Source organism: Seriola dumerili, unplaced genomic scaffold (assembly GCF_002260705.1).
Source record: "Seriola dumerili isolate Sdu_G_001 unplaced genomic scaffold, Sdu_1.0 BDQW01000025.1, whole genome shotgun sequence".
Lineage (NCBI taxonomy): Eukaryota > Metazoa > Chordata > Actinopteri > Carangiformes > Carangidae > Seriola > Seriola dumerili.
In genome coordinates this window covers 3172896-3199407 of record NW_019174280.1, presented here as the reverse complement: position 1 = coordinate 3199407, position 26512 = coordinate 3172896, and the positions used below count along the sequence as shown (strand labels likewise).

At 39.9% G+C, this 26512-nt stretch overlaps 1 protein-coding gene across 1 annotated transcript in view; it reads left to right on the top strand.

Annotated features, from left to right (window-relative positions):
- The first annotated feature begins 1546 nt into the window (after nucleotides 1-1546).
- Nucleotides 1547-26512, top strand: part of LOC111216335 (clavesin-2) — a 38172-nt gene continuing 13206 nt past the window's right edge. The window contains exons 1-2 of the mRNA XM_022737835.1: nucleotides 1547-2409; nucleotides 5341-5515. Of these exons, the coding sequence (XP_022593556.1) occupies nucleotides 2021-2409; nucleotides 5341-5515 (564 nt within the window). The 5' untranslated portion in view covers nucleotides 1547-2020. The remainder of the gene's footprint in view (nucleotides 2410-5340; nucleotides 5516-26512) is intronic.

Genomic DNA, 26512 nt, shown 5'->3' with positions numbered 1-26512 from the left:
CCAAGCACCAGCAGCAGCACCAGCAGCAGCAGCAGCCTCTTAGCGTGGTGGACCGCCACAGGCGGAGCGGAGGGAGGGAGGAGCGAGGAGAGAGCAGGGAAAGGGGAAAAGACGATCAGTCGCGGTGTCGGCCGGATTGAGATACGTTGTGAAAGGGGTATGGGTGGGAGGGTGGGTGGGAGTATCAGAATGACAAAGGCACAGATTAAAAGTGGATGCAAGGAGGGAGAGTGGCAGAAAGAAGGAAAGAGGATGGACAGAAAGAGGGGACATAGATGAGGATGGATGAAGGATCTGATGATGATGATAGATGGAATGAAGGTAGATGAGGCAGGGGTGCTGCAGGGTCGTGCCGGCATTGGCGGTACTCCTAGGACTCTCGCACCAACGCAAATGGCGAGCAGACAGTGATGGGGGAGATGGGACAGGTTAGTGGGAGGACAATTTTTTGTGAAAATGCCTACTGAACACCGTCGGTCAAGGGGATGATAAAGTCCAGGAAGCAGTGTTCTTTTGGGCCCCACGCAAAGAAAAGAAGTTAAGGATCGTCTACGCGAATTTGACATTAAAGGAGTGAGTAGAAAGGATATTACCAGCTTCGAGAGAGAGAGGGGACTGAGAGCGGGACACCATCGGTTTTTACAGTGTCGATTTCAGAAGACATTGTTATAAACTAGTTTGTTAAACTTTATGGGAGTAGTTTTTCGCTGCAGTTCCAGGCAGCCGCGGTTTCCATTCAATCTGTACGATATAAAAATCAACTAGCAGACTCCTGAAACTTGCTGATGAGTCAAAAGAAATATAAGATAAGCAAAATTACTATTCAGCATTGTACTGCTTAGTTTAATGATTTGTTTCCTATTTTTGTCCTATTTTTTTTCTCTCTTTCCATTGCAGTTTTCATGCTTCTTTGAACTGGGACATGATTTTGGGAAATCACAGGGCCCAGGCAGCTGCCCACTTCTGCCTCAGGGTAAATTCATTATTTGGCGATATAGGAGTTACAGTATGGCTCCGCAAGCTGAAGATCCAGCGGGTGAGGAACCTGAATGGTTCATGAGGGAAATGACCCTCACCCTCAGTCCACCCACCCCACCCCTCTCCAAAACCCAGAAACCGGAGGCAGGAGGGGAACAAAACCTCGCGGGACACCTGTGCGGCTGGATACCCCCCCTCCCTTTCTGGGTCTTTGTGATTTTAGATCGAGGCTAAATTCACACCCAGACTGTGGATGAACATGATGGGAAGCGGTGATGATTAAAGACGGGGATGTAGACGCGGAAACAAGCGGCCAAATCTGACTCGATTGACGGTGACGGAGCGGTCGGCGGCGGCACCAGCAGCAGCACCAGCAGCAGCAGCAGCAGCAGCAGCATCAGTCGGTCGGCGGATTGAGATACGTTGTGAAGGCGGAGGGATGATGATGATGATGATGATATAGCAGGTGCTGCAGGGTCGTGCCGCATTGCCTGGCCGCCGCGAGCGACGCCGGGGAGACGGTGATGCTGTCGTCGTCATTGTGCCACAGAGAGAGTGAGAGAGAGAGAGAGAGAGAGAGGGAGAGAGAGAGAGAGAGAGAGAGAGAAAGAGAGGAGAGGCATTGACATGGAGGGAAGCGGCTGTCTGTCGGCGCTGAGCTCAGGCCGCCCGGATCAGCAGGTTAGATGCTCCGCCTGAAGTCCGGAGGACCTGATTCATGATCCGCTTGGTGGGAAAAAATATGTTAAAAGTTGAATTTTTGAAGGTGGAATTGAAATGCTTGTGTGCGTAAAAAGTGAATGGCCCATATGTTGATAATGCATCATAGGAGCATCATAGCAGCAGCGTCTGTGCCAGTTCAGGGTGGATTACGTCTACAGAGCAGCAGGCCTCCATCTGAAGTCAGCTTCTGATCAGGAAACCGTAAAGAAAATCATTTAATACTCCTACCCCCCTGTTGCTGGAGGTAACTATTTATTCAGTTGTTTCACTGGAAGCTGGTGTGGTGTGGTCCCCCGTGGAGGGACAGCTGTTGCAAAAGATGACTCACTTACAGGCTGGCCTCTCTCCAGAGACCCTGGAGAAGGCCAAGGTGGAGCTGAAAGAGAACCCGGAGACTTTACACCAGGACATCCAGGAGGTCCGGGACATGATCATCACCCGGCCGGACATCGGTTTCCTCAGGACAGACGACGCGTTTATCCTCAGATTCCTCCGGGCGAGGAAATTCAACCACTTCGAGGCGTTCCGGCTGCTGGCACAGTATTTTGAGTACCGACAGCAGAACCTGGACATGTTCAAGAACCTGAAAGCCACGGACCCGGGCATCAAGCAGGCTCTGAAGGATGGTTTCCCCGGCGTGCTCTCCAATCTGGACAGATACGGCAGGAAAATACTGGTCCTATTCGCAGCCAACTGGGACCAGAGCAGGTAATAAAGAGGCAGAGGGTTGGGGCTGGTGGTGGTGGTGGTGGTGGTGGTGATGGGGCTGTAAAGTCTGTGTTGAGTTTATCTGATCAGACACACAAAGAGAAACACGGAGACTCAGTGTTTTAGAATCCATTATAATTAAGTGGAGTCTGGTTTATGGAGCTGATCATTCAGCACCACGCAGTCACTGTCACAACTACAGGAAACCAACTCATCTTTCTTCTTCAACCAGCTGTGGAGAAGTAGCAATAACGAAATGAAAAGAATGCACTAAATGGCCAAAAGTATGCAGACACAGATAACGAAAATCTCCCCAAAAAAAATATCCTGTACAACATTGGAGAGACGGTGACAATATAAAACCATGTTTGGTAGAGCTGGCTTTGTGAGGCAAAGGGGCACTGTCATGTTGAAACAGGAAATGACTAATGCATAGTGTTTTTCTCAGTCTTATTACCTTTTTAACTCCTTTAAATGAAACGTTGTGAATCACATGTTGCATATGTCAGTGCCTTGTAAAATACTTCCACCCCAGGCTGAGTTTTCCCCTCTTAAAAACTGTTTTATTTCACATTTTTTAGCTGCCTGAAAAGTTAAAAGTATACAGAATCACAACAAAGGAGCACCGATTCAAGAAACGTCAGAATAAAAGCTTTTTTTGTGTATGGCTATAGAGAACATCTTGTCGTCTTTCCTCCCCTTTACATCAGCTCCAAAACCCTCATGTTTATTTTGTGACCCCTTTGAGCACATGTTGCTGCAAAGTACCTGGTAATTCCTGCCGACATTATGACTAAAAGGTTCAGTATCTCCTTCCAAAATAAAGTGCAGAGAATGAAAAGGATCCCAATTTGTACTAAAAATATCTAGTTACATCCTCCATGTTGATGCTGAGTTCAACCATCTTCATAACTTTGAACTTTTACTTGAACAGACATTTTGCATAGATTTTGCTACACTGTGTTTGCGTTGAAATGTTCCTCCTTCCTGTTTGACTGGAGATACAGGATGAACTGTTAGGTCACTGTTGCAGTGAGTGGATCGGGGCCAGTGTCCAGGCTGAGGTTAAAGGTAGAAGTAGGGCAAGGACGTGATTTAGTTTGGCTTTAATAAGGGATCAGGCCTGTGTGGTGTTTGGGTAACCAGACTTTAATAGAGATTGTTGACCTTTTGTCACATCATAATGCAATTCAGATACATTGGATGATCCGAATAAAGTGTCACTGGGTCTTATTATGGGGAAAACAGTGTTTGTCTGATAAAAATTGAGTTAACAAAACCATAATGAAGCCATGTAGCTCTATCATGACTGTCTTAGAAAATGGAGAATAACACTTATTACAATATACTCTTTGAAAAAAAGAGAGTTTGCAAGTTTTAATCTCTAATAATCATAAATTCGTGTGAATGAATGATTCATTTCTCCTCTCTGAACATTGTTTCATGTTTTAATCGTCATCAATCTTCTCTATATTGTAGAAATACTTGTACAGCTGTTCCATGGTATGTAACATATAGCAGTAAAAGACTCCACTCGTGTTTGCATTTGGACAGAGATGCGTCTGTTCAGTTGCCAATTAAGCAAATCAATAAAAAAAATATATTTATAATCTCTAGAGGGATGCAAGATGTTTTTTGATGGAGAATCAAACCGAGGGAAAACGAGGAGGGAGGCAAGATAATGAGGGCAACAGCAAACAGGAAAAAACATGACTGCTGAATGTGAGAGTGAAGTGTCCGGGGCATCAGCTGGATGAAAACCCACGAGGACACACTGAGGCAGCAGCGCGAGGACTGGTAACACCAGAAGACACATGGTCCCAATTTAAAACACGCAACAGAAACTATACAGATGGAGCATTTTAAATCATTAAATGGGTTAAACAGAAGAGTAGGTGATGTATATAAATGCGTAAGCACCAGGCACCAGACTTTTTACAGGCGTTATAAACATGCAATATTATATAGAGTCAATTTCTTTTCAATATGTGGAGACCATGATTTGGACCTTTTTGTACAGTTAATTAGAGTTTTTAAAAGCAGGTGTAAAAATCTTTTTCTTTTTTTTCTTTTTTTTTTTTTTTACAGGAAATAGTGAGATGTGAAAAAGTGTTTTGTGTTTTAGTAAATGTACTTTGTGTATAATGAGTCACACCGACATTTGCAGGAGTTTGATTTTATGATGATTCTGCGAAACTAGGGCGACTGGGGAAAAATATTAAATAGTTTCTATCTTATCTCTTGCTTCAGTGATGTACACAGCATCTTGTTTGTGTTACACTCCTTTTCCAGTTTGTTTTATTTTATTCTGTTTTATATCTTTTGTCTTCAGATATCTGTGTGTTATTGATGACTCATGGGTTGAATCAGTGTTTTTTGTTTTGTTTTGTTTTTGTGGTTCGTTCCTTCTCCTTGTTTTGTGTAAATTCAGTGTCTCGTGTGTGTGTTGTCTACAACAGAATCAAATCAAAGACCTCTTTATTAATTCAGCATTAAGTTTAAATGACTCTGGTCCATCAGTGAAATCCAAGTTGTTCTGTAATTTTAATTAATGCTCAATTTCAAAATCTAAAAGTAACAGGAAAACACAAAAATGTAGTTTATAGAGCTGAAATGAGCGGTCAGAACCTCTTTTATAATCAATTCATTGTTTATATATTAACTAATTTTTTAAACAATAATACCAAATATTCGGTTGCAACTTTAATCATGTGAGGATTTGATGTCAGAAAATATTTATGGAGGTTGGTCAGACAAAAGAAGCACTTTCAAGACTTCATCTCTTTGGGGCGGCTTTGGGGGTTTTCACATTTTTTTTTTAAATAAACAAAATGAAAAATGCTTTAGCAAGAAAAATAGATCATATTTTTCAGCCTTAATGTTTTCTCCAGTGCCCTGCAGGATAAAAGACCATACATCTTTCTTTCCCAGATACACGTTCGTGGACATACTGAGGGCTATCTTGCTGTCGCTGGAGTCTATGATTGAAGATCCAGAGCTGCAGGTCAACGGCTTCATCCTCATCATCGACTGGAGTAACTTCACCTTCAAGCAGGCGTCCAAACTGACTCCCAGCATGCTGCGGCTGGCCATCGAGGGGCTGCAGGTAAGACGCTCAGCTGTCAGAAGACTTTGTCGGATGTTGTTTGTGTTGATCGATGGTTGGATGCGCGAAGTGTCTGAATTTGATACTGGAAACTGCAGTTTGCATTGTTTTTTAACAACGACCATGGTCTCTCCCGAAGTCTTAAGTAGTTTTAGTTGCCTAAATGTAACCAAACCTCACCCATGGAGGTGGCAGATCAGACAACATGCAAATGAGTCATTATTTGACAAACATATTTCGTCCTTTAGGCACAGTATAATGACTTATTGGTAAAAGAGCACTACCGGTATATAACAGACAGATTAACATACATTTTTCACACTGGAGGTTAGTAATATTAAAGCAGACCAAACAAATATCTACAATATGCGATAGTGTTTTTAGATCGGTTACATTAATTCCTTAAAAATGAATCTGACGACCAGATAATTTTACTAAAACAAAAATGTAAAACATTTGCTGGTTCCAGTGTTTGTTCTCAAATCTGAGACTTTGCTGCTTTTCTCTATTTTGATTGTAAATTTAAGTATAAAATGAATATTTTTGGGTGATGGACTGTTGGTCTATCAAAAAGGTATTTTTTCACAACTGTCTGACATTTTATTGACTGTAAATTAGAACTGAACAATTGATCAACATATTATAAAACTCAATTAAGTGCATTATCCAAATTGTAACAGCTGCAGTTCTTTTGATAAAAGGTCAAATGTGTCACAACACACCATAAATGAAGCATTGTGGTGCTGCAGAGACGCCCGGGCCATGAATCATATTCTCCAGGCTTAAAGGAACATGATTGTTTGGTACAAGACCCAACAAAAATTACATCCCCATCATTTTTTTTTTAATTTTTATGTGAAAATGAAATGCAAAAATGACCATCCCAACTGAAATCCTGAATCCACAATCACAATATTGATTCCTTTTGCATATCATTCAGCCCTACTGTAGATGAATTTAAAATACAATCGACTGATTAATTGATATTGAAAATAACTGTCAGTTTGCAGTCCTGCACTATACACTTCCCCAGCATTACCTCTGCAGGCTGTTCCCCAAACAAATCCAATTTCACGTTTACTGTCGGAGCCGAGGGAAAAGCGAAACCTTAAGCCTTACTCGACTCTGAAGTGCTATTTTTCAGTTACCGTGGCAGTGGCAGAACAAACCTCCAGCTCCCTTCCCGGTCTAAATGTTCCACTTAAGAACGAGTCAAGCGCCATGTTAAAACCGTGAGCTTGTTTAAAGGGAAATAGAAGGGAATAATGACACTTTCACTCTGATTACACAGTGCTGGGTTTCCTTTCTTTGTCAAGCCTCGTTTGGCAGGTAGATGATGCAAATAATAAGTGATTTTTCATGGCTGTCAGTGAAGTTTTTGTGTCGTTCTTGCGTTCTCTAACGAGGGTTGGTTTTTCCAGTTTTTGTCTCACCTGACATATAGAAAGCAGAGTAATGAGAGAAATGTGTCACCACTCACCGGAGTTGCATTTGTGTGTGCAGAAAATCTTTTACGGCATGAACGTGCATTAGCTGTCTCAGTCGTCAGGACACCTCTAACATCATTATTGAAATGATTACAGGAGGTAGAGGCAGACAGAGTGTAGCTGTCCTCTGGTAACCAGCCAAACCCACGAGAAAATGTCTTGCCTGATGGTGTGTGTGTGTGCGTGTGTGTGTTTGTGGACAAGGGGGGGGGGGGGGGGGGGGGGTAACGTTGTTATTGCTTTCTCGACATTCTTGTGAATCCTCTGCCAATTTGCGTTGGGCTTCATTAGTCAAAGTGAAATCTAAGGGGGAGTGTTTCTCGGGGCAAGCGTTGAGTAAGATGCAGCGTGGTCTGAAGAGATTATCTGATGCGCTGATGGATGACAAACCGTCAGAGCTGTAATCTTTACATTTTTATACAGAATTCACCTCCAATATTTTGTGTTACTGAGCTGAGCAAATTTACTAAGAGAGTGAGTGTGAGTATTTTGTTTTACTTTTTTAACTTTGCGTGAAATAGAATTTGCACCAAAGTTGTTGTGGCTTGTTATTAAGTAAAAGGTGCAATACCAAGTGATTCACAGTCGCAAATGAAAGAATATAAGTGAATACCACATAACAAAAACAGCCTGATCTCAGCAGGTTTTAGTCAGCAGAGAAAACTTTATTTTCTTATAAATAAACTGTCATATTAAACATTTTATTAGATGACCTTCTGTTTTTGGCTGTGAAAGAAAATGTTCAGAGAATCTTAAATGCATTTAATGGCCTGTGATGTTCACATGTTGCAATCGGTTGTAATAAAAATAGGCTGGAAGATAGTTTTAATTAATTACAAAGCTACAATGACACGTGTAAACTTCTAATTTCACATGTGTCTGACTTGTAAGTTGCTAATAATTTTGACCACCTTTGTATGACACACTCCTTAGTTTTGGTTAATAAGTAACTATGAATTGTAGATGCCGGCGTCCACACACAAGGAGGAGGTTAAGAGTCGGGTTGACTATGGAAACTCAAGTTGAATGTTTTGGTAAAATGTGTCTTTTGCACACATGACCTTCTAATATTTGTCATCATGTTTACCATTTTTTATGATGAGAGTTTCTAATTTGAATCAAAGTTTTGCCAGTTTTAGACTGGAAAGGTTTTCGTGTAGCTGCTCGTCTCGCCCTAATGTCAGCTCCAGCCCTCTGCGACCCTCTGAAGGATAAGTGGATACAGTTAATGGACGGATCGAGTGGAAGGTTTTATCCGTCTCTGCCCTATTTAAAAAGGTACCCTGTGGGGTTTTCTTGTAAACAAATTGTGCGCATCCTTGAGGTCTAACACACAGATGCCGAATGCATTTCCTACCTCCAAAAACAAGATGATTTCTATCATTTATATTTGTGTTTAGTAGCTGACAGTTTTCTTCTTCCTTGTATATGCAGGTGTGCAAAATAAAACAAAACCAGGACCCACTCATAACTCATAAACCTTGCTCCACATCGACGCTAAAAACATCACACAGGACCTTTAACGTCCGTCCATCAATCCGTTATCCATTTATTCATTGGTGGAGCTTATTGTATTGTATTGGTTTGTGTTAGAATGATTTTTAAGCAACAGCAAAAGGTGAAGTTTTTTTTTTTTTACTGAGAAACATGTAATGACATTTTAATGCTTTCATTTAATTTTTTTTAATTTAATATAATGAAATTAAAACTGTATGTCTTCAGTAGCTGTGTAAGAGAAAATATATGGAGGTTTTTTTTAGGTAACCGCTGAAATAATGAAATGACAGAAACATTTGTAAATGAATGCATGCAAAATAATTCCTCTAATTAATTTCTCTCCTCTTAAGTGTTTTTCTACATAAGCAGGATGGTTTGAAGCTTTTCCCCAACTCCTCCACTTTCTGTAAACATTCGTTTTCTGCTCTGTCAGCGCAGAGTCGAGGTGGTACGTTGGCAGGGGGAAAAATCCTCCTCCTTTTTCAGACCGAGGGAATAACTGTAGACACAGGCCAGTGCATCACTGTGACAAGTCCATATATAACACATTTCTGACGGTTCTCCAGATACAGATTAGCGCTTGAATTATTGATGGGAGCTATTAGCTGAGCCCTGAGTCATTCCCAACTGTGCAACTGCTCACACGAATGGCTGCTCATCATTTGGTGCAGAAAACAAAAAGGGAGATGCATAATAGGGTGATTAGATTTGCTTTTACAAATAAAATGCACAAACCCAGTTACTAAAATCATCATGGCTGTGGCAATAAATTCAGTCTTATTTTCCTCACGGTGCAAAGATACAAAAACAAATTTCAACAAATCCCATGAAAAGTATTGTGTGTGTGTCCGAGGCCTGATGTGTTTAATCCTCTGTGCCGTAGAGCTCCAATGTTGTTCTAAAACTAGTAAAAACACACATGCTGTTGCACTATGTTGCTCCTTTATTAAAATAAACAGGGAGCTGTAGTTTATTTTGAGTCAATCCCACGTAGTTAATCATCAATAGCTCCTGTGTGTGTTAATCCGCCACTGAAAATAGTGCACCAACAAAATGCACTATGTGAGTAATTACTGACACATCGTTACCTCAGCCGAGGAGGTTATGTTTACACCTGTGTGGGTTTATTTGTCTGCAGGATTATGCAAAAAATATGGAACCGATTTGGACCAAACTTGGAGGGAAGGAGGGACGGGGCACGAGCCAGGGAAGAACCATTTCAATTTTGCTGCAGATGCAGGAATTTTTAATAACTTTTCCTAACATTGCGAGATATGGTAGAGAGCTAGAAAAGATATGTAGGTTTCTTTGGCCTTGGCGGTGGTATACATTTCATGGCATTTATGGACAAAAAAGAAAAATATAGACTGACACCAGACTCATACTTTAACATCACATAGAGAAATATATGACATTATTGTGTGAAATAAACTATATCAATCATGAAGATACTTCAACACAGAATTAAATTCTAAACATGGTGGAACATTGTGGTCACAACATCTCACAACTAAAGAAACACATTTATAATTTATTTGACAGCAGGGGCAGTGCAACAACAAACGTATTAATATAGCTACATTATAGTTTTAACCTGAATTGAGAAGCCCAACCAGCTGCAAATTAGTTGTGCACATTACATTTGTTGCATTACTCCTTCCTAAGTAACAGTGTTTATTCGTATTGCAAACACATTGGGCATTTATGTGTCACCATGTGTACATTATGTGAGGACTGTAGGGCACACACACACACACAGATCTGAATGTTGCCAAACAGCCACAGTGAGTCACTGCAGCCTGAGCAGGTCTGGTTATGAGTCTGAAAAGCACTAAGTGTTTAAAAGCAGCTCAGTCACACTCATCTGCAGGGCAGTCGTAGTCATACGCTGTTCCTTCTGCGTGATCGTTGGATGTAGTTTGATGGCTGATTTACACTGAACACATCACTCAGTTAACGTCCGTGTGCATCAGCAACTTCATATCGGCTGCCGCCGTCCTTCTTTCTCTTTTTGTCTCTGGCGATTTTTTATCGCACTCACTGCTGGATTATCTGATGCCAATAAGAACTAACAGCAATGTGACAAATGACAAAAGCAATTACACTGCAAAAAAAAATCCCTACAAACATTTGAATTATTTATTAATTATTTATTTAAAATCAATCTCAAAACTCTGCCAAAGGGGTGAGCATCATTTTTGTTTTTACTGGCGCAGCACTTTCTATTAAGTTCAGCCACATTAAATATAAGATTATTCATTAAGACTGGTCTATTTCGTCGTTCTCATACTATACTGTGTACAGTATTTGCAGTATTAGTGTGACAACCATGCAGTTTATTTTGCAACCTTGTTTCCGATCAGCTGAAAAAGAAACTGAAAATCTACCTGAGACAAGATATGAAACATGTTTAATAATCGAATATTAATTGGTTAACGGTGTTATTTATCCACGATGAGGGAAAAACATGAGATAACATGACGCAACATTTTTTAATTTCCATTTTTGCACTGTATTAAGTGTTGAGCCGTCGGCTTGCCTTTCTTTTCAGTGTTTTGCCTCATCCTCCACAGTAATGCAACTCCAGCTGCCTTAAATGGGATTTACTCTTTGTCATGGCAGCCCTGACAATGTTAGTTTTCAGCAAATGCAAATAGCATGTAGGCCACATGCCTTGGGATCCAGATCTGTAGCACAGTGTGCTGTACGGATCACAGCAGAAGCAAGACTGTTAGTCCAGAGCCCTGCTGGTGGCCCCATGAGGGCTCAACGGTTATTACAACCACGAATATGCAACGGCTTTTTTGTTTGTTTTGTTTGGTTTTTTTTTTTGTTAGGATTATTTTTGGGGCATTTTGCCTTTTATGTAGAGGCAGGCAGGAAAATGTGAAGAGAGAGATGTGGAATAACAAGCAGTGCAGGCCGGATTTGAACCGGCGACGTTGTGGTTTATGTTACCTTACCCTACACCCAGGTATCTGACTGTTTAGGAGAATAAACAACATAGTGACAGTTCTGCTCTTGGAGCTTTGACCGCAGTGAGAGTAAGGATTTTTTTATTTGTCTCGAGGTTGAGAGCTGTATGTCCAGCAAATTAGATTAAGAGATATTTTGTACATAAAAATGACGTTTCAGTGGAAAGGATTCATCCTCTGGGGAGTTTGAATGTTCTTGGCACATTTCCTGATCATCAGCTTCATTAATCTTCATTATTGTTCAAATTTGAACATTTTGGCTTAGTTGTGGAGCTAGAGGAAAGGTTAGAGAGTCAGCAAAAGGTTTAAAACATTAGGGTTCATCCTCAGGGGACCATGAATATTCATGAATCGCAAATTCAAACTGACCTGCCATGATGCACATACAGTATGTGCATGAAACCCCCCTGGCAGACAGCTGACAGTGGGCAACCAATTTAGGGATAAATCCGTTTCTGCCCGACTTTAGGAATCATCCTCTGGGTATCATGAATATCTTTGTCAGTAAATGTTGTAAGTGTAAGTGTTGGACAAGACAAATGTCTTTCATTGCGATGGTTTTTGCTTCTAGAAGGGAAAACCAATTTGTTCCCTGTATTTTTTTTTTTTTTTTTTTGCTTCACTTACTGATTTCTATCTGAAAACAATGAAACAGTGTAAAAAGTTGAGGGCAGTGAGGGGAAGTTTAGAATCAGTAGCCGACACAACAGAGCTTCGTGTCCTTAAGTCGACCCTCTCTACAGTCGAGCTGTTACTGCGCCGCCTGACTGTTCGTGCCACTGACTGTATTGTCTGGGGTGTGTGTGCTCATTCCTCTGAGGTACAGTTCGTACAGCACGGTACATGCTCCACTTTCTCCAGCTGTGTGAAGAACAACTTTCCACATATATATATTTTATTTTTCTCGCTCTCATTAAAGAGATTTCATTAAAGAGTCTGGAGGTGAGACAATGTGCGCGGTGGGATTCAAACCCATCCAGTCATAATCCTCCAGGATTATAATGTTATAGAGGGATTAAAGTTTCAAAACTGTGAAACCTTCTTTTGGGTTGTTCTTTTTTTTTTTTTACAAGTTTAAAAAATGCTTTTTTTTAACAACCGGATTCAAAGCAGTGTAAGGGGATACTCTGTATGAGCTGGCTGCTTTTATATGAAATAAATCTCAAAAAACAACATTTTTTATAGATTATCAAGGCAAAGAAGAAAAAAACATTTAACAATAAATAAATTCTTCAAATTTATTTTTGTTGCATATTTCACACACAAAACTAAATCAAAGTGCTTCAGATAGTACAGTCAAAACATCAAGTTAAAACAGCATAAAAACATTCAGTGAATCTTGTCCACATTTACACAGACATGCTTTGTTCTTTTTTTTTTTTCATAACTGATTTGTTCCATACTTGTAGATAATGTTTAAGGTGCTGATTGAGGAGCTGTTGGAGCGCGCTGGGGGTGGACCCGAGCGGCCTCCTGTGTTGCGTCGATGTCGCCGTCTCCCGGTTGTGAATCACCTTGTTAATGTGATCCGTCAGTGGCTGACACCCTCTGACCTCAGATCAACTACCTGCCACTCACCGTAATGAATGAGCCGTCCTGTTATCTCTGACAGTGTACCAACTGTATATACATCTGCTGACAGCCAGCGGACTCGACACCGCAGCTTCAGGTGTGTGACGCGTGCGTTCCAAGCTTTCAGGTTTTTCATTGTGTTGATAATGCTGGTAACAGAGACTCTTACGTCTGTCCGTCGGCAGCTTTTGGCTCAAATTTGGTAGCAGGTCGACCTTGACCCGGGAATCAGTTGATGAGATTTGATCTGGATCTGGGATTTGGTCCATTAGGCAGTTTTTGTTATGGCCAAACCTCTTACTGTTGCCTTCATGTGCTCATGGGAGAGTCCAGCATATGGGACCTCTTACTGGGCTGATAATAGGAGTTGTTTTCAAGAGGATGATGAGGTTCAGCCTGAACTAAGTAGCTGCACTTTGGAGTCAAAAACAGTGTCAGTAATGTAACACACGGCTGACGGCGTCATCGTTACTTTGCATAAACACACTGAGGCTCACTCTTTGTTTTGTATGCGAGGCCTGAGTCAGACAGGGTCCAAATTATATCAGGACGAGTCGAGTGTAAACGCTTCCAGGAAAGCATTCAAGAAGGATCAAAATCCAGACGAGGGTCGAGCCTGATTTGCATGAAGCCCTGGAAAATAAAAATGGATTGTAATCAGATTTGTGATCTGTCCAGCGGAGGTGGACAGGTATATAATGTATGTAGCCAAGTGTAAGTGAAAGTGTTTGAAACCAAATCAGGATTTTATGCAGATGTGCGACTCTTGCGATGATAAATGGGGCCTTTATGTCTTCTGTCTGAATAGATCTGTCAGTTCTGAGAGCGTGAAAAAAAAAATAAGAATGAACCTCGGCTGCTTTGGATCAGGTCTAATTCAGTTCTGACTGTCCCTCTCGGATCAGGGTTTGGGTTGGTTTGTTTTTGTTGTTTTGTTTTGTTTCTTTTGTTGTTTGTTTGCGGGGCTCGGGAGATAAGAGCAGGTTGTCCACTAATCACAGGGTTGGCAGTTCAATCCCCAGGTGCTCCTGTCGGAGTGTCCTTGAACAAGACTGAACCCCGTATTGCTTCAGAGGGTCAAGCCAACACCTTCCATGATAGTTCGGTGTGTTGATATTAAATACCCATCAAAACCTCCAAAACACACCACTCCCAAAACTGTTAGTGGGGATGCAGCGATCTGATTTTTCTTCCAAAACCAATACCTGAACTCAGATTATCTGCCGATCTGATACCACTTCTCTCTTTTTTTAAATCTGTCTAACGCTACTTCACTGTGTGAAAATCACTGGGATCCTTCTTACTGTTCTTTTATATATTTAGGCCCAAAGATCAGCAGATTTTTACACAGACTGAATGAATGTAATTTTATAAAAACATTGACAAAAAAAAAAAAACCTGTATTTAACATGAATCTGTCAATAACTGAGCGACTTTAAATGATTCAACAGATGGGAGATCGGTGCATCCCCAGTCTGAGGAACGCTGAGTAGTGGTGTGGATGTGTGGTGGGTGATGTGTTGTTGGTCCAACATTGTTGTCTAGAGTGAAATTCATACAGTCACATTCATGCTCGCGGTGGATGAATCCTAAGGATTTTGATGAGCCTGTGACTTTTCATTGGATTAAAAAAATTGTCTGATAAAAGTGTGATTCTTATGAGTTTCAGCATTTTCAGGGTTAAATTGACACTTTTCCTTGTAGAGGTACGTGTTGCCTTTTCAGCTGACATCTTAACCTTTTCTTTGGTCTCCAATTGACACACTGTCATCATCGTTTAAAACTGTAATGGTTGAAACGGTTCAGCACAGACCATATGATATAGAAATATGAAGTTCAGGCTGGTTTCACTCTCCTCCTCCTCCTCCTTCTCCTCCTCCTCCGCCTCCTCCTCCTCGTCTCCCTCCATCCCTTCTGGCCTCCCCACCCCACTCACTTTTGTTTTCTTTACCCTCCCCCTCTTTCTTTAACAAAATCATCATCCTCCCCTTCCCCCTCGTCTCTCTGCCCCTCTCTCTCTCTCTCAATTCAGTCACTCCATCATTGTTCATCGGAGACAACATTGGCAGGCAGCTTATCTGATGTTACAGCGGCCTGAGCATTCAAAATGAGACAAAAAGAAGTCAAAATCACACCGAATCACCAGTATTTACGGAAAAATTTCAATTGCCAGTAATCGTTCATTTCTTTACTAACATAACATGAGCTCAAATTCACACAATGAGTCATAGACATCATCCAGAAACTCTCTGAAATCTCTCCTTAAAGAAGCAACATCTTCTTCGCATGATACAATGTGCTTCGTCTTCACACACACACACACATCCCCCCTCCTCTTCCTCCTCCTCCTCTTTCTTCCTCCTCCCTCCCTCCCTCCCCAGGTCCCTGTTTCTACATCCCACCCTCGTGACGTTGCCACGGCAACATGTCGGACTGCCGTGCTATCTTGCTCTGCCCTCTCCTCCAGATGGGCTCCCTTTTGTTGTGTGTCTGTGTGTGTGTGTGTGTGTGTGTGTGTGTGTGTGTGTGTGTGTTTGTACAGAGAAAGAAAAACATTTCTTCATCTCTTTCTTTCTTCTTCTTCCAAGATGCTCAGAGGCGGCTGCCATGAAATACTGTGAATGTATTATGCTTTTTGTAAACGTGTGTTGTATTATTGATGGACAATACTAGAAATTCAGCCTATATACACACAATACTGGTGCAGAAAACATATACAGAAACAGAGTAAAGAAATAGCTCCATTACATTAAATAGTTTTTTATCCTTTCTGTCTCTCTCTTATGAAGCTTAAGACCTTTTCAGACAGGCTGCCCTTTCTGTTAATCTGACGGCAATTAAAGCGTCTGTCTCCTGGTCTCGTTTCCATGAAAGTCACACAGTCTTAATATTGTAGGGTAACTATGAATGAATCTTGAAAGATTATGAAGTAGTCAATGTTTTCGCATATAGTGAGTAAACCAATCAGAACAGCCTATAGGTGATGCTTAAAAAGCTGCGACTGAATCCCAGACATCATTAGAAACGGTCAGGAAATATTTTGGGATTTTTTTTTTTGGATGACAACATGCACAGGCAAAAAACATTTTGGCAAAAATGTGTGGAAATTGGTCCGACAGTAAGTTCAGAGAGCTGCTCTCCCTTTGCACAGAGGAGGAGATGACCAGGCGGTCCAACAGGACTCTTACATTACACATAACTTCCTGTACGGTCTAGTCTCACATGGCAGAATAATGTCGTACCCTGGCTCTTTCCATAACGGTTTGTAAGGAACTGCTTGCTTCTGTTATTGTCTGTAGTTTTTTTCCCATCAGCCTCATCTGCACTTTTAGTTTAGTGTTAATTAAAAATGGTAGCAGCTCTCATGGTAAAATAGGACGGTGAGTGACGGCTAGTTATGCTGTAGAGTTTAAATCTAGTTTTGTGCTAACCCTTTTTGTTGTTGTTGTTGTTACTGTTACTTTTCATTGTATTTTGTTTACAGCTCGTTCTGTTGCTCAAAATCAATGAATGCAGCTTTAACAAGTTTCCTGCTTTAATTTGGACAATTATGTAGTTCAATTAATTCTTTGTAAACTCTGCTTTTACCAATAAATAAGTATAGAATCTAGTACCAAAGTTAGTAATCCAATCAATTACTTATTTATTTGATCGACACATTTAATCTACAGCAAGTTTTGATTGATTATTTATTTGTCATTTGTCAAGCTAAATTGTCACACACACGGCTTGCTCCAGCTTCTCAGGTGTAACGATGTTTTTTATTTATCACTTTAAACTTTAAACCTGTCTACTTGGTTATTTTTCCACAGTTTTCTGACATTTTCTAATCTAAATGAATAATTGTTTAATCAGAAAAACAATGAGCAGGTTCAAATAATTTGTTGCAGCAAAATCAGTTAATAATTTATACTGCTGACGTTGTTCATATAGATTTGTCACTGTCGATTTTCAACAAAATGTAAAACACTGACCTTTTCTAACTTCTTTGCATGAATTCATTACTTACTTCATTACTGTGCCTTTCAGTAGCAGCGTCTGTGTCTCTTTAGGAGCCTGGATGTCTGCAGATATTTAGACCACATTAACATAAACAGTAGTACAATTCCAGTCAGCGAACTCCCACTGGATTTACTCTGCATTAGCATTGTTATGTAACATACAGACCCCTCCAGAGCAACCGCGACTCCTGAGAAAACTGTGATAATAATGACTGCAGAAAATACATGAGGTAAATATTGAAGAAAATAGATAGAAATAGATATCTTGGTAAGCAGCTTAAAATGTGTGAAAACTCCTTTTTTTATTATTCTTTAGAGGTAATGGCTTGGAAAATATCACTTCACTAATAAAAGGAAGCAGTTTGACATCTTGTAACGTCAAATTTATCACATTATAATCCTCCATGTATTGTAAATGATAAAAGGTTTCTTAGCTTCTTCTTAGCTTTACTTATAATTTGCTGTTTTTTTATCTCAAGCTGTACAATTTAGATAGTAAATTCATTATATGTTATGAAAAGTGGGAAATCTGTTCAGAGGGAATGGGTTTAAGTGAGGAGAGAAGTGTTTATTGATCTTTAATTTATAAGAAATAACAAAGACTTTTAGCAGTCAGCACACACTTTGTCATTAACACGTCTGGTAGACAGTTTATCAGAAGATAATATCAGTCACAGTGCTCAAACACACTTTAACATGTTAATATTGTAACGCTACAGTCTGTAAACAGGAAATAAACAGGCTTTGGACTAGATTTGATATGTAGAGGTGAGGGATCTAGTTTAATATTCAGTACACAGTCATAACAGCAATGAGACAGCAGCTCTCAGCCAGAATGTTAATAAGCGTATTTCCTGAAGTGTCAAACTATTCCTTTAACCAGACATTAATCACAGATAGATCATTTTATCAAATTGTTATGACAGTGACAAACAACATCCACTAATAGTAATACTAATACTAAAACTAATACTAATAGTAATACTAATACTAAAACTAATACTAATACTAACACTAACACTAATACTAATACTAATACTAACACTAATCATAACACTAACACTCATACTAATACTAACAATAACACTAATACTAATACTTATAGTAATAGTAATACTAATACTAATACTAATACTAACACTAATACTATTACTAATACTACTAATACTAATACTAATAGTAATAGTAATACTAATACTAAAACTAACACTCATACTAATACTAACACTATACTAACACTAACACTAATACTAACACTAACACTCATACTAATACTAACACTATACTAACACTAACACTAATACTAACACTAACACTCATACTAATACTAACAATAACACTAACACTAATACTAACAATAACACTAACACTAATACTAACAATAACACTAATACTAACACTAATACTAATACTAATACTAACACTAATACTAATACTAACACTAACACTAACACTAATACTAATACTTATACTAACACTAACATTGATACTAACACTAACACTAATACTAACACTAATACTAATACTAATACTAACACTAATACTAACACTAACACTAACACTAATACTAACACTAACACTAATACTTATACTAATACTTATACTAACACTAACACTAATACTAACACTAACACTAACACTAATACTAATACTAACACTAGCACTAATACTAATACTAATACTTATACTAATACTAACACTAACACTAATACTAATACTAATACTAATACTAACACTAACACTAACACTAACACTAATACTAACACTAACACTAATACTAATACTTATACTAATACTAACACTAACACTAATACTAACACATCACAGACACTAATAACCAACTTTATTTTCATTTGGACCCCCTCCTGTTACTCACCAAACCTCCTTTAAAAAAGAACTAATTATACAATATGGCCCATTTAAGCTATTACAGCTTCCTCAATTCCTATCATAGACACTTTAGATTAGCTTTAGGCTACATTTATCCATTTTATATCCACTATCAATTTTCACCTCTTTGCACGTGGTCTATTTACAGTAACAGGATTTTATTTTAATGTATTTTAAAGACCTTAGGCACATGTTTAAAATCCAATGTTATTACTGTTGTTTTATTTTTTGTGTTCATAAATATGAGGAAGTGTCAATTTAAAACAGCCGAAAACAGAAAATGAAAACTCTGGTATAAATCTGAATACAACAGAAAACAGATAGTGGCTTTGTGTTACACCCTTAATACCCAGGGACTCGATCGAGATTAGCAGTGCATTTTTTTTCCTGCTCAGAAGCTTCAGGAATCATGACGCAGCAACGAACAGTGATGATCGGCCAAATCGGTCCGGTGTCGCTGCCTATCTCTCCCTCCATCTCTCCTTCCCTCTGTGTGTCTGGCAGCAGGACAAGATCTGTTGAGCTTCAGCCCACAATCTGGACGTTCAGGTCAACTGCACCAAACACACACAGTATGAGCACACAGAGACAGACAAGGGGGCAGCCACTTGCAATTTGTTCTCCTGCGAATATACGCCACTCTCCATACAATGAAGCGGTAAAGGACACGAATATTCAGTTTATATGGAGGTTCACTATCTTGACAGTTTTGGAGCCGACCACACGCAGCTGAAATAAAAAATATACATTTAAATACACAGTGATCTCTCGGTTAGAGAGAGAAATGTAATTTCTCTCCTGCCGTCTCTCTCAGAGCTGCTGAGTGGAGCTGGCAGTATTTTAATAACCTGCAGAGGCTGCACTTTAATTGGAGTGACCTTTCTCCTCCAGCAGGAGAGGAATTGTAAAGTTACTTTTGATACCTGAGATATTGAGATATGTGAGTGTTTTACTTTCTCCAAATGTGAGAAACCTGCTTTTTTTCTGATGTAGACAGGGAGAGAATTACACTTTGGAATGACCAACGGCAAAAAAAAATCTCATTACTCCGTTTAATTTATTGATAAAACACTATACAGTATTTTAGCATAGATGACAGAGTGCTGCCACCGTTTCCCTGTCATCTGCTCCACGAGCTCTGATGTGATTTGTTGTAACTCTGTGCACCTGGCAGAGTTCACCTGTTTTAAAGCTTCCACACTGAGGAAGGCACCAGGCCAAACATTTGTGCCTGTTGCATTTAGAAAGAAAAAAAGCTGCAGCCAACGTGAACCTCAAAAGATAATTTCATTTTCATGTGACGCAGTTTATCTGCAGTTGGAGGCTTTGGCTAAAATCTCATCACACTGGCTCATATGGTTTACACTTATTATAATTGGGAGGAGGAGCATCACGCTGCTTGAAGATGACACTGACACTAAAGGCTGTAGTGCCACTCAGAAGTTTGGACACACCTTGTAATTCAGCTTTTCTTTATTTTTTCTCATTTTGAATGCTGTAGGCATCAAAACCATGAAATAACACATATGAAATTATGTACTAAATAAAACTGTTTTAGATTTTAGATTCTTCAAAGTAGCCCCCCTTTTGCTTTGATGACAGCTTTACACACTCTTCATTCTCTCAGCAGCGGCAGGAGGTCATCACCTGGAATGGTTTTCCAACAGTCTCGATGGAGTTTCTATATGTTGAGCACTTGTTGGCTGCTTTTCTTTCACTCTATGGTCCAAACTTACCCCAAACCATCTGAGTCGGGTTTAGGTCCGGTGATTGTGGAGTCATTGCCCTGTTGAAAAACAAATGATGGTCCCATTAAGTGCAAACCAGGATGGGATGGCATGTCTCTGCATGATGCTGTGGTAGTGATGCTGGTTAAGTTCTACAGTGTAGAACTTAGGCTACATCCGCATTACTAGGTTTTCGTTTTAAAACGCTTCTCTTTTGCCACATTTTCGCCTCCCGTCCACACGACGCCTGGAGTTTTCGAGCACCGAAAAATTAGATTTTTGGAAACGCTTCAGGCCCCGTTTTATTCTGGAAGGGCAAAAACAGAGACCTTTGGAAACGATGACGTAGACGTCCACGGTCACTCTCCCTTGTGTCGCATCAGCCTCGACTACCAGTGGTGAATACAACACGGATAATGAATTACAAGCGTTACTGACCTTGCTGTTTTTGCCAGCAGCTGTTGTTCAGTAAAATTTTATATTTTAACGCCACAGCTGACTTTGCTGTTCCTCGTTCGTAGTAGTTTTTGCAACTTATCAACTGCAGAGTAGACAGTCTGCTTCCTGTTTGTACTGGCTCGCAATTGCCAAGTGTACGTGATTGCTCAGGTATGTGTTTTCAGGTGTGTTGGTCTGGACTGAGATCGTTTTCGTTTTGAAAACGTAGTGTGGACGTAACCTAGTCACAATAAAGAAAAACCTATGAATGAAACTTTTGATTGGTACTGCATATAAAGAGACATAATGAGGTCCAAAAGTCTCAAGAAATATGTTTTTTTTTTCTTTTGTCAAAATATCACAAGTGAGGTGGAAAAGTTGGTGTAACACAAAAAGCAGAATGTGACAAAGTGCAATAGAAACAGACTGGCATATTTTACTTCCATCATCTCATTGCTCCCTCCTCCTTGAGAATCTGCCACACCACCTGTTTACCTCCGTGAACCAACTTGGTCGTGGATGGAGACCATTATTTAATCGTATACACCGTGTAGCTTGTGTCTTGTCAAAATATCTGCAGTGAACAAATGCTTATCATGCAATGTTAGCACAAACAATTCAAGTGAGAACAAGTGTGAAAAAAATTCAATCAATGGCATTTTATTTATTTATTTATTTTGAACTTTTAGTCTTTTTTTAATTGTGTTTGTTGGTGCTGCAATCATACGGTGAACCCCATAAATGTCCTCATTAACTGAGACATGTCAGAAATGGAAAAGATTTAAAGACTATCCAACTACACACAGGAACAAATTGGATAAGTGGTTTGAGCATGACTATGGGGGGAAAAAGGGAGTGGGTCTGATTAGTTAAAAGGTTTGGGAGTGAAGACACAGATGAAAATGTATTGACTGGATATGGAGTAGAAGGACGGAAGGGGGACGATGAGTAAACAGATTGGATAAAAGGCTTCAGAGAAATGAGAGATGGAAGTAGAGTAGAACTAATGCTGCACGTCTCCTTTTGGAGAAGTGGAGTTAAAGGTTTCATTTATTGGAGAACTGGTTTGTTTTTGACGTTTTAGTGGATTTAGTGGACTGGACCAGAGGTGCAGCGTGGTTAAAAAAAAAAATAAATTCAACCAACAGAGAAGAGTGAAGCGGCAGCGTTCTCCATTTCCTGTCACACACTGTAAGATTCACGTAGTTCTGCATTAGCTCCAGTCAGACGTCTTCCCATAAAGGTGGCTTTTTGTAAAGAACAAGTCAGCAGCAAAACAATGCCGTCACTCCGGGCTACACTTTACATCCTGAAAAGAAAAAGCACTCAAATGGATGCCGTCTATTTTTTCTACTTTCCCCTCCTTTCTGCTGGAGGACACGTTTACTCATGCTTGTGTGGATGGGAGGTGACAGGGAGGAGAGAGCTCATCAACCTGATGTGCTGCTCGGAGAGAGGAGATGTATGACCGCAGCTCAGACATGTATAGAGTGGTAGAAGACGAATGTCAGATGTTGTAACATCAGCTGCTTGCGAGCAGAGTGCTGATAGACTCACACTCTCCAACAAGATAAATGCTGCATTTTTTTCTGAAAAGCTGGGATTTATTTTACAGCATTCTCTTTGCAGGGCATTTGCACAAAGTCGTGAAAATTAAAGATCAAAGAAAAGACATCCATTTTTGTAACTTCCTTTAATGAGTTTAGGACGACTGCAGATTATCTGTTGGACATGACAGTGTGACAGTGTAACATGTATTTAAAAAAAAACAAAATGCTTTGTTCCTATGAGAAGATGATCCCATTAAACTGATACTATAATGTTTCTTCTTACATGATTTGAGATAGTGTCATCACAAACTACTGACAATTATCCGTAACTGACCCATTTTTATATGGTCAAGTCAATTTTTTTTATGTGCCGCAAAAACGTCCTTTTTAAAAATCCCCACAGAAAAGCGTGAACATCAGTGTAAGTGTACGCTTTATTGTGAAGATCTTCACAGCCTTATCTCACCGTCAAACATCCCTTTCGTTTGGAACTACAGTATGTGAAGGGTTGAACCACTGTATTCCTACACACAGGCGCACCTACGCTTAACTTTCTGACTCAAACAGCTGATCTGTGCAGTAACGCGGTGCACGCCGTAGTTGCACTGGTGCTACAAAATAAAGTGTACACTTAAACTGATATTAGCTTTTTTTATGTGGGAATGTTTTAAAGTGGTTGAAACTAGTTTTTGTGGATCTACTGCAGGTAATGCACTAACTATAGATAACTACCTCACACAACCCCACGTCAAATAACCCGACCTATCACTTTGACCTTTTCAAATACACCGTCCCACCTGAGGGACGCTTTGGCCTCGGTAGCACTGCTTTACTTTTGCTTTACAAACTCAATCTTCAAACAACCTTGACATTGTTTGAAAGCTTCCTGATTCTATCTGAGGGAGGCATTTTAGGCTCCTCATGTTACTGCAACAGCTGTTATTTTGATTTGTAGCAGGTTGACACGCACAACAGTAAAGCCTGTGTCTTAACTTTTTGGTCGTTTGTGAAGGAGGACGCGTGTCCAAGTGCTAAATCTCAACATCATGTTCACCTCGAGATTCCATGAAAGGCATCAAACTTTACTCTAATACACATGTTGTCATGGAGAAAATGTGCGGAACAGTAAAGGAACAGTAAAGTTTTTATTATTGTCGGGCTTGTTTACAAAAATGGGCGTGTCTGACTCCACCTAACTCCCGGCTAATACAAAAATCAAAGAGGACAAAGAGGTGGGGCGCGTGTGGAGCTGAGACTTTGGTGCATGTTGGTTTGTGGCAAGCATACGCTCACCCACCTGTCACTCAAAGAGGCCACGCCCTCAATTATACATAACTTTAAGCCTGAATAAAATGTAAACAGGTGAGTTATATAAACAGGTGTCATGAAGGAGGAAATTAGCTCTAGAGACCAAAAGTGTTTTTGTACCAGGCTGTAAACATGTTTATTTCTGCTGTAAAGTTGGACATTTTAACATGGGAGTCTATGGGGACTGACTCACTGTTGGAGCCAGACTCTAGTGGTCGTTAGAGGAACTGCAGGTTTTGGCACATCAGTGTCAGTCGGCTTCATTTTTCAGCCCCGGAGGTTTCCACTAACACCAGCTCTACAGAGGTTTTAAACCTCTGGGAAAAATTACAAAAAATTTTAATATTAAATTTAGATATATTTATAACAGATATATATATTTTTTGTTTGTAACCTTTACATGAAAAGACTTAATACAGGAGCTGAAATGAAGCTTGTTAAAGTGACGCTACATCCAGAATCAGCTGATTTGTCTGCAACAGAGACGACAAACTCTAATTCCCGTCTGCTCCACCCTGCTGCACTCAACCGTGGACATCTGGATCTTATCATCTGGTTCCATCCTGCCTCTCTGCTGCTGCCGTTCGATAAACTAAATAATCAATGAGCAGCTGGTTACTCACAGGTTGTCGCCCTGTTACAGCTTCAACAGGTTCAGCCGTATGAAAAAAAAAAAAAACACTTCACACAGCACAGGCCGGCCTCGCTTCATCTTCCTCATGTGAAGGTCCTGTCTGCCGATGTCTTCCTCTTTTTCTTCTTCCCTCCTGTTTTATCTGGGATTACCGTCCGATGGACTCGTTCTGCATTTTGTGAGGAAACGTGTTTACAGCTCGGTCGCTTTAATTCTGCCATATGCTGATTCATTCACATGAATTATGAGGACTGTGAAGTGGAGCGGGCCTCTCTGCCAGCGTCAGGTTGCAAGCATTCGTGTAAATCAGAGGGGTTTATTTAGTTGTTGTTGCTGGCGTATACATCAGATGCTGACTCACCTCACCCTAATGAGCTGTTATGACTGAAATCTGAGCTCCACTGCCAGATTTGATTTAGATCCACGGTCTGTAGAGCCCGACTGACCCGTACTGGATTTGTAATTCAGATACTTGATATTTTAGTTACAAGATCCAAAGTGTTGCATCAGCCGATTCATTCTTTAACATAAATACATGATATAAACCATCTTTTCCCCTTAAATCCCTTAGGTTTTCAGAGATGTACTGAGCCAAACATTACAGCTGAACATTTTGTTTTCCAGTAGAGAAACTATGTAGTGGAGACACAGTTTCTAAACTACCTCACACATATCTTTAACACCTCTAATATAATTTCTTGTTACTTATTGGTCGACATACAGTATATGCCAATATTGACATGAACTATAAGCTAATATTGGCCGATAATATCAGCCCACTGCACTAAGGTTTTGTCTGTTTCAGCTCTTCATAGATTCAGTATCACTATCACACATTTTTCTGAAATACAAATGTCTTTCTTGATGTTGTTTAATTCCCAACAAGCCCTCCAAAGTAAACAACAAATGAGAACGATTAATGCATACAAGAAGTTGTTTTCATTTATGCTTTTAATCTGAAGGCCTGTATCAGCAGCTAAAATCTCGTTTGTACTGTGCTTTGCCAAAACCGTGACAGATAACCACTGATCCCAAATTATTTATGTCTAATCTAACAATGGTATGGTTCAGGTGTTGGTTCGGGTCCGGCGTCTATAATACAGTTCTTGAGTTACAGGTGCAGAAAGGATTGCAGTGTTCAGATTACAAGAATAAGCTATTAGAGAAGAGCGATGGCATCAATATTTTTGGACTGTATTCGGCTTTGGGTGCAAGAATCCACAACCAAAAGAATAAAAATTTTGTCACTTTGTCATTTTTATCCTTGTTTTTTGCGACAGTATAAACAATGTAAATAGACGGTGATATTAAATGAGTTAAATGATAATGATGCTATAACTAGAGCTGGTTTAGAGACAAGAACAGTTTTTCATGTTGAAGTCAGTCCCGATTTTTAATTAATATAGGCAACAAATCACAGCAGAAGGTTTATTAAAGTAACCATATAACATGGATTACAGAGACCCAAACAATTCCGCACCAGGCTAAACGTCTTCTTTAAGCACAGTGGCGTAGAGAAAAGTTCCCTATTCTAAGAGGCAGACACACGTGGGAGCAGGTCATGGAACAAGAGAAAGAACGAGGTGAGAGCAGGGTGCGAAAAGGAACGCACCTGCAAATGATAATGGATAACAATTAATGAATAATAAAAGAATGATGATATGATAATAGATGGACATTCAACAGCAACAAATACATCCATAAGTAATGATGTATGAGATAAATAACACTACCACTTTATAACCAGTGTCTGTGTTAAACAGTTCTTAACATCCTGCGGACTCTTTACACTCTGTTACTTCGATGCCCGGCGTTTCCTATACTAAACTACAGCATGCTCCGACATCGGCTCTGTCTCCTGTAGTTTGACAGTAACGTGGGCTAGCAGATCTTTGCCGGGAAAGACTAAAGCTGTTGG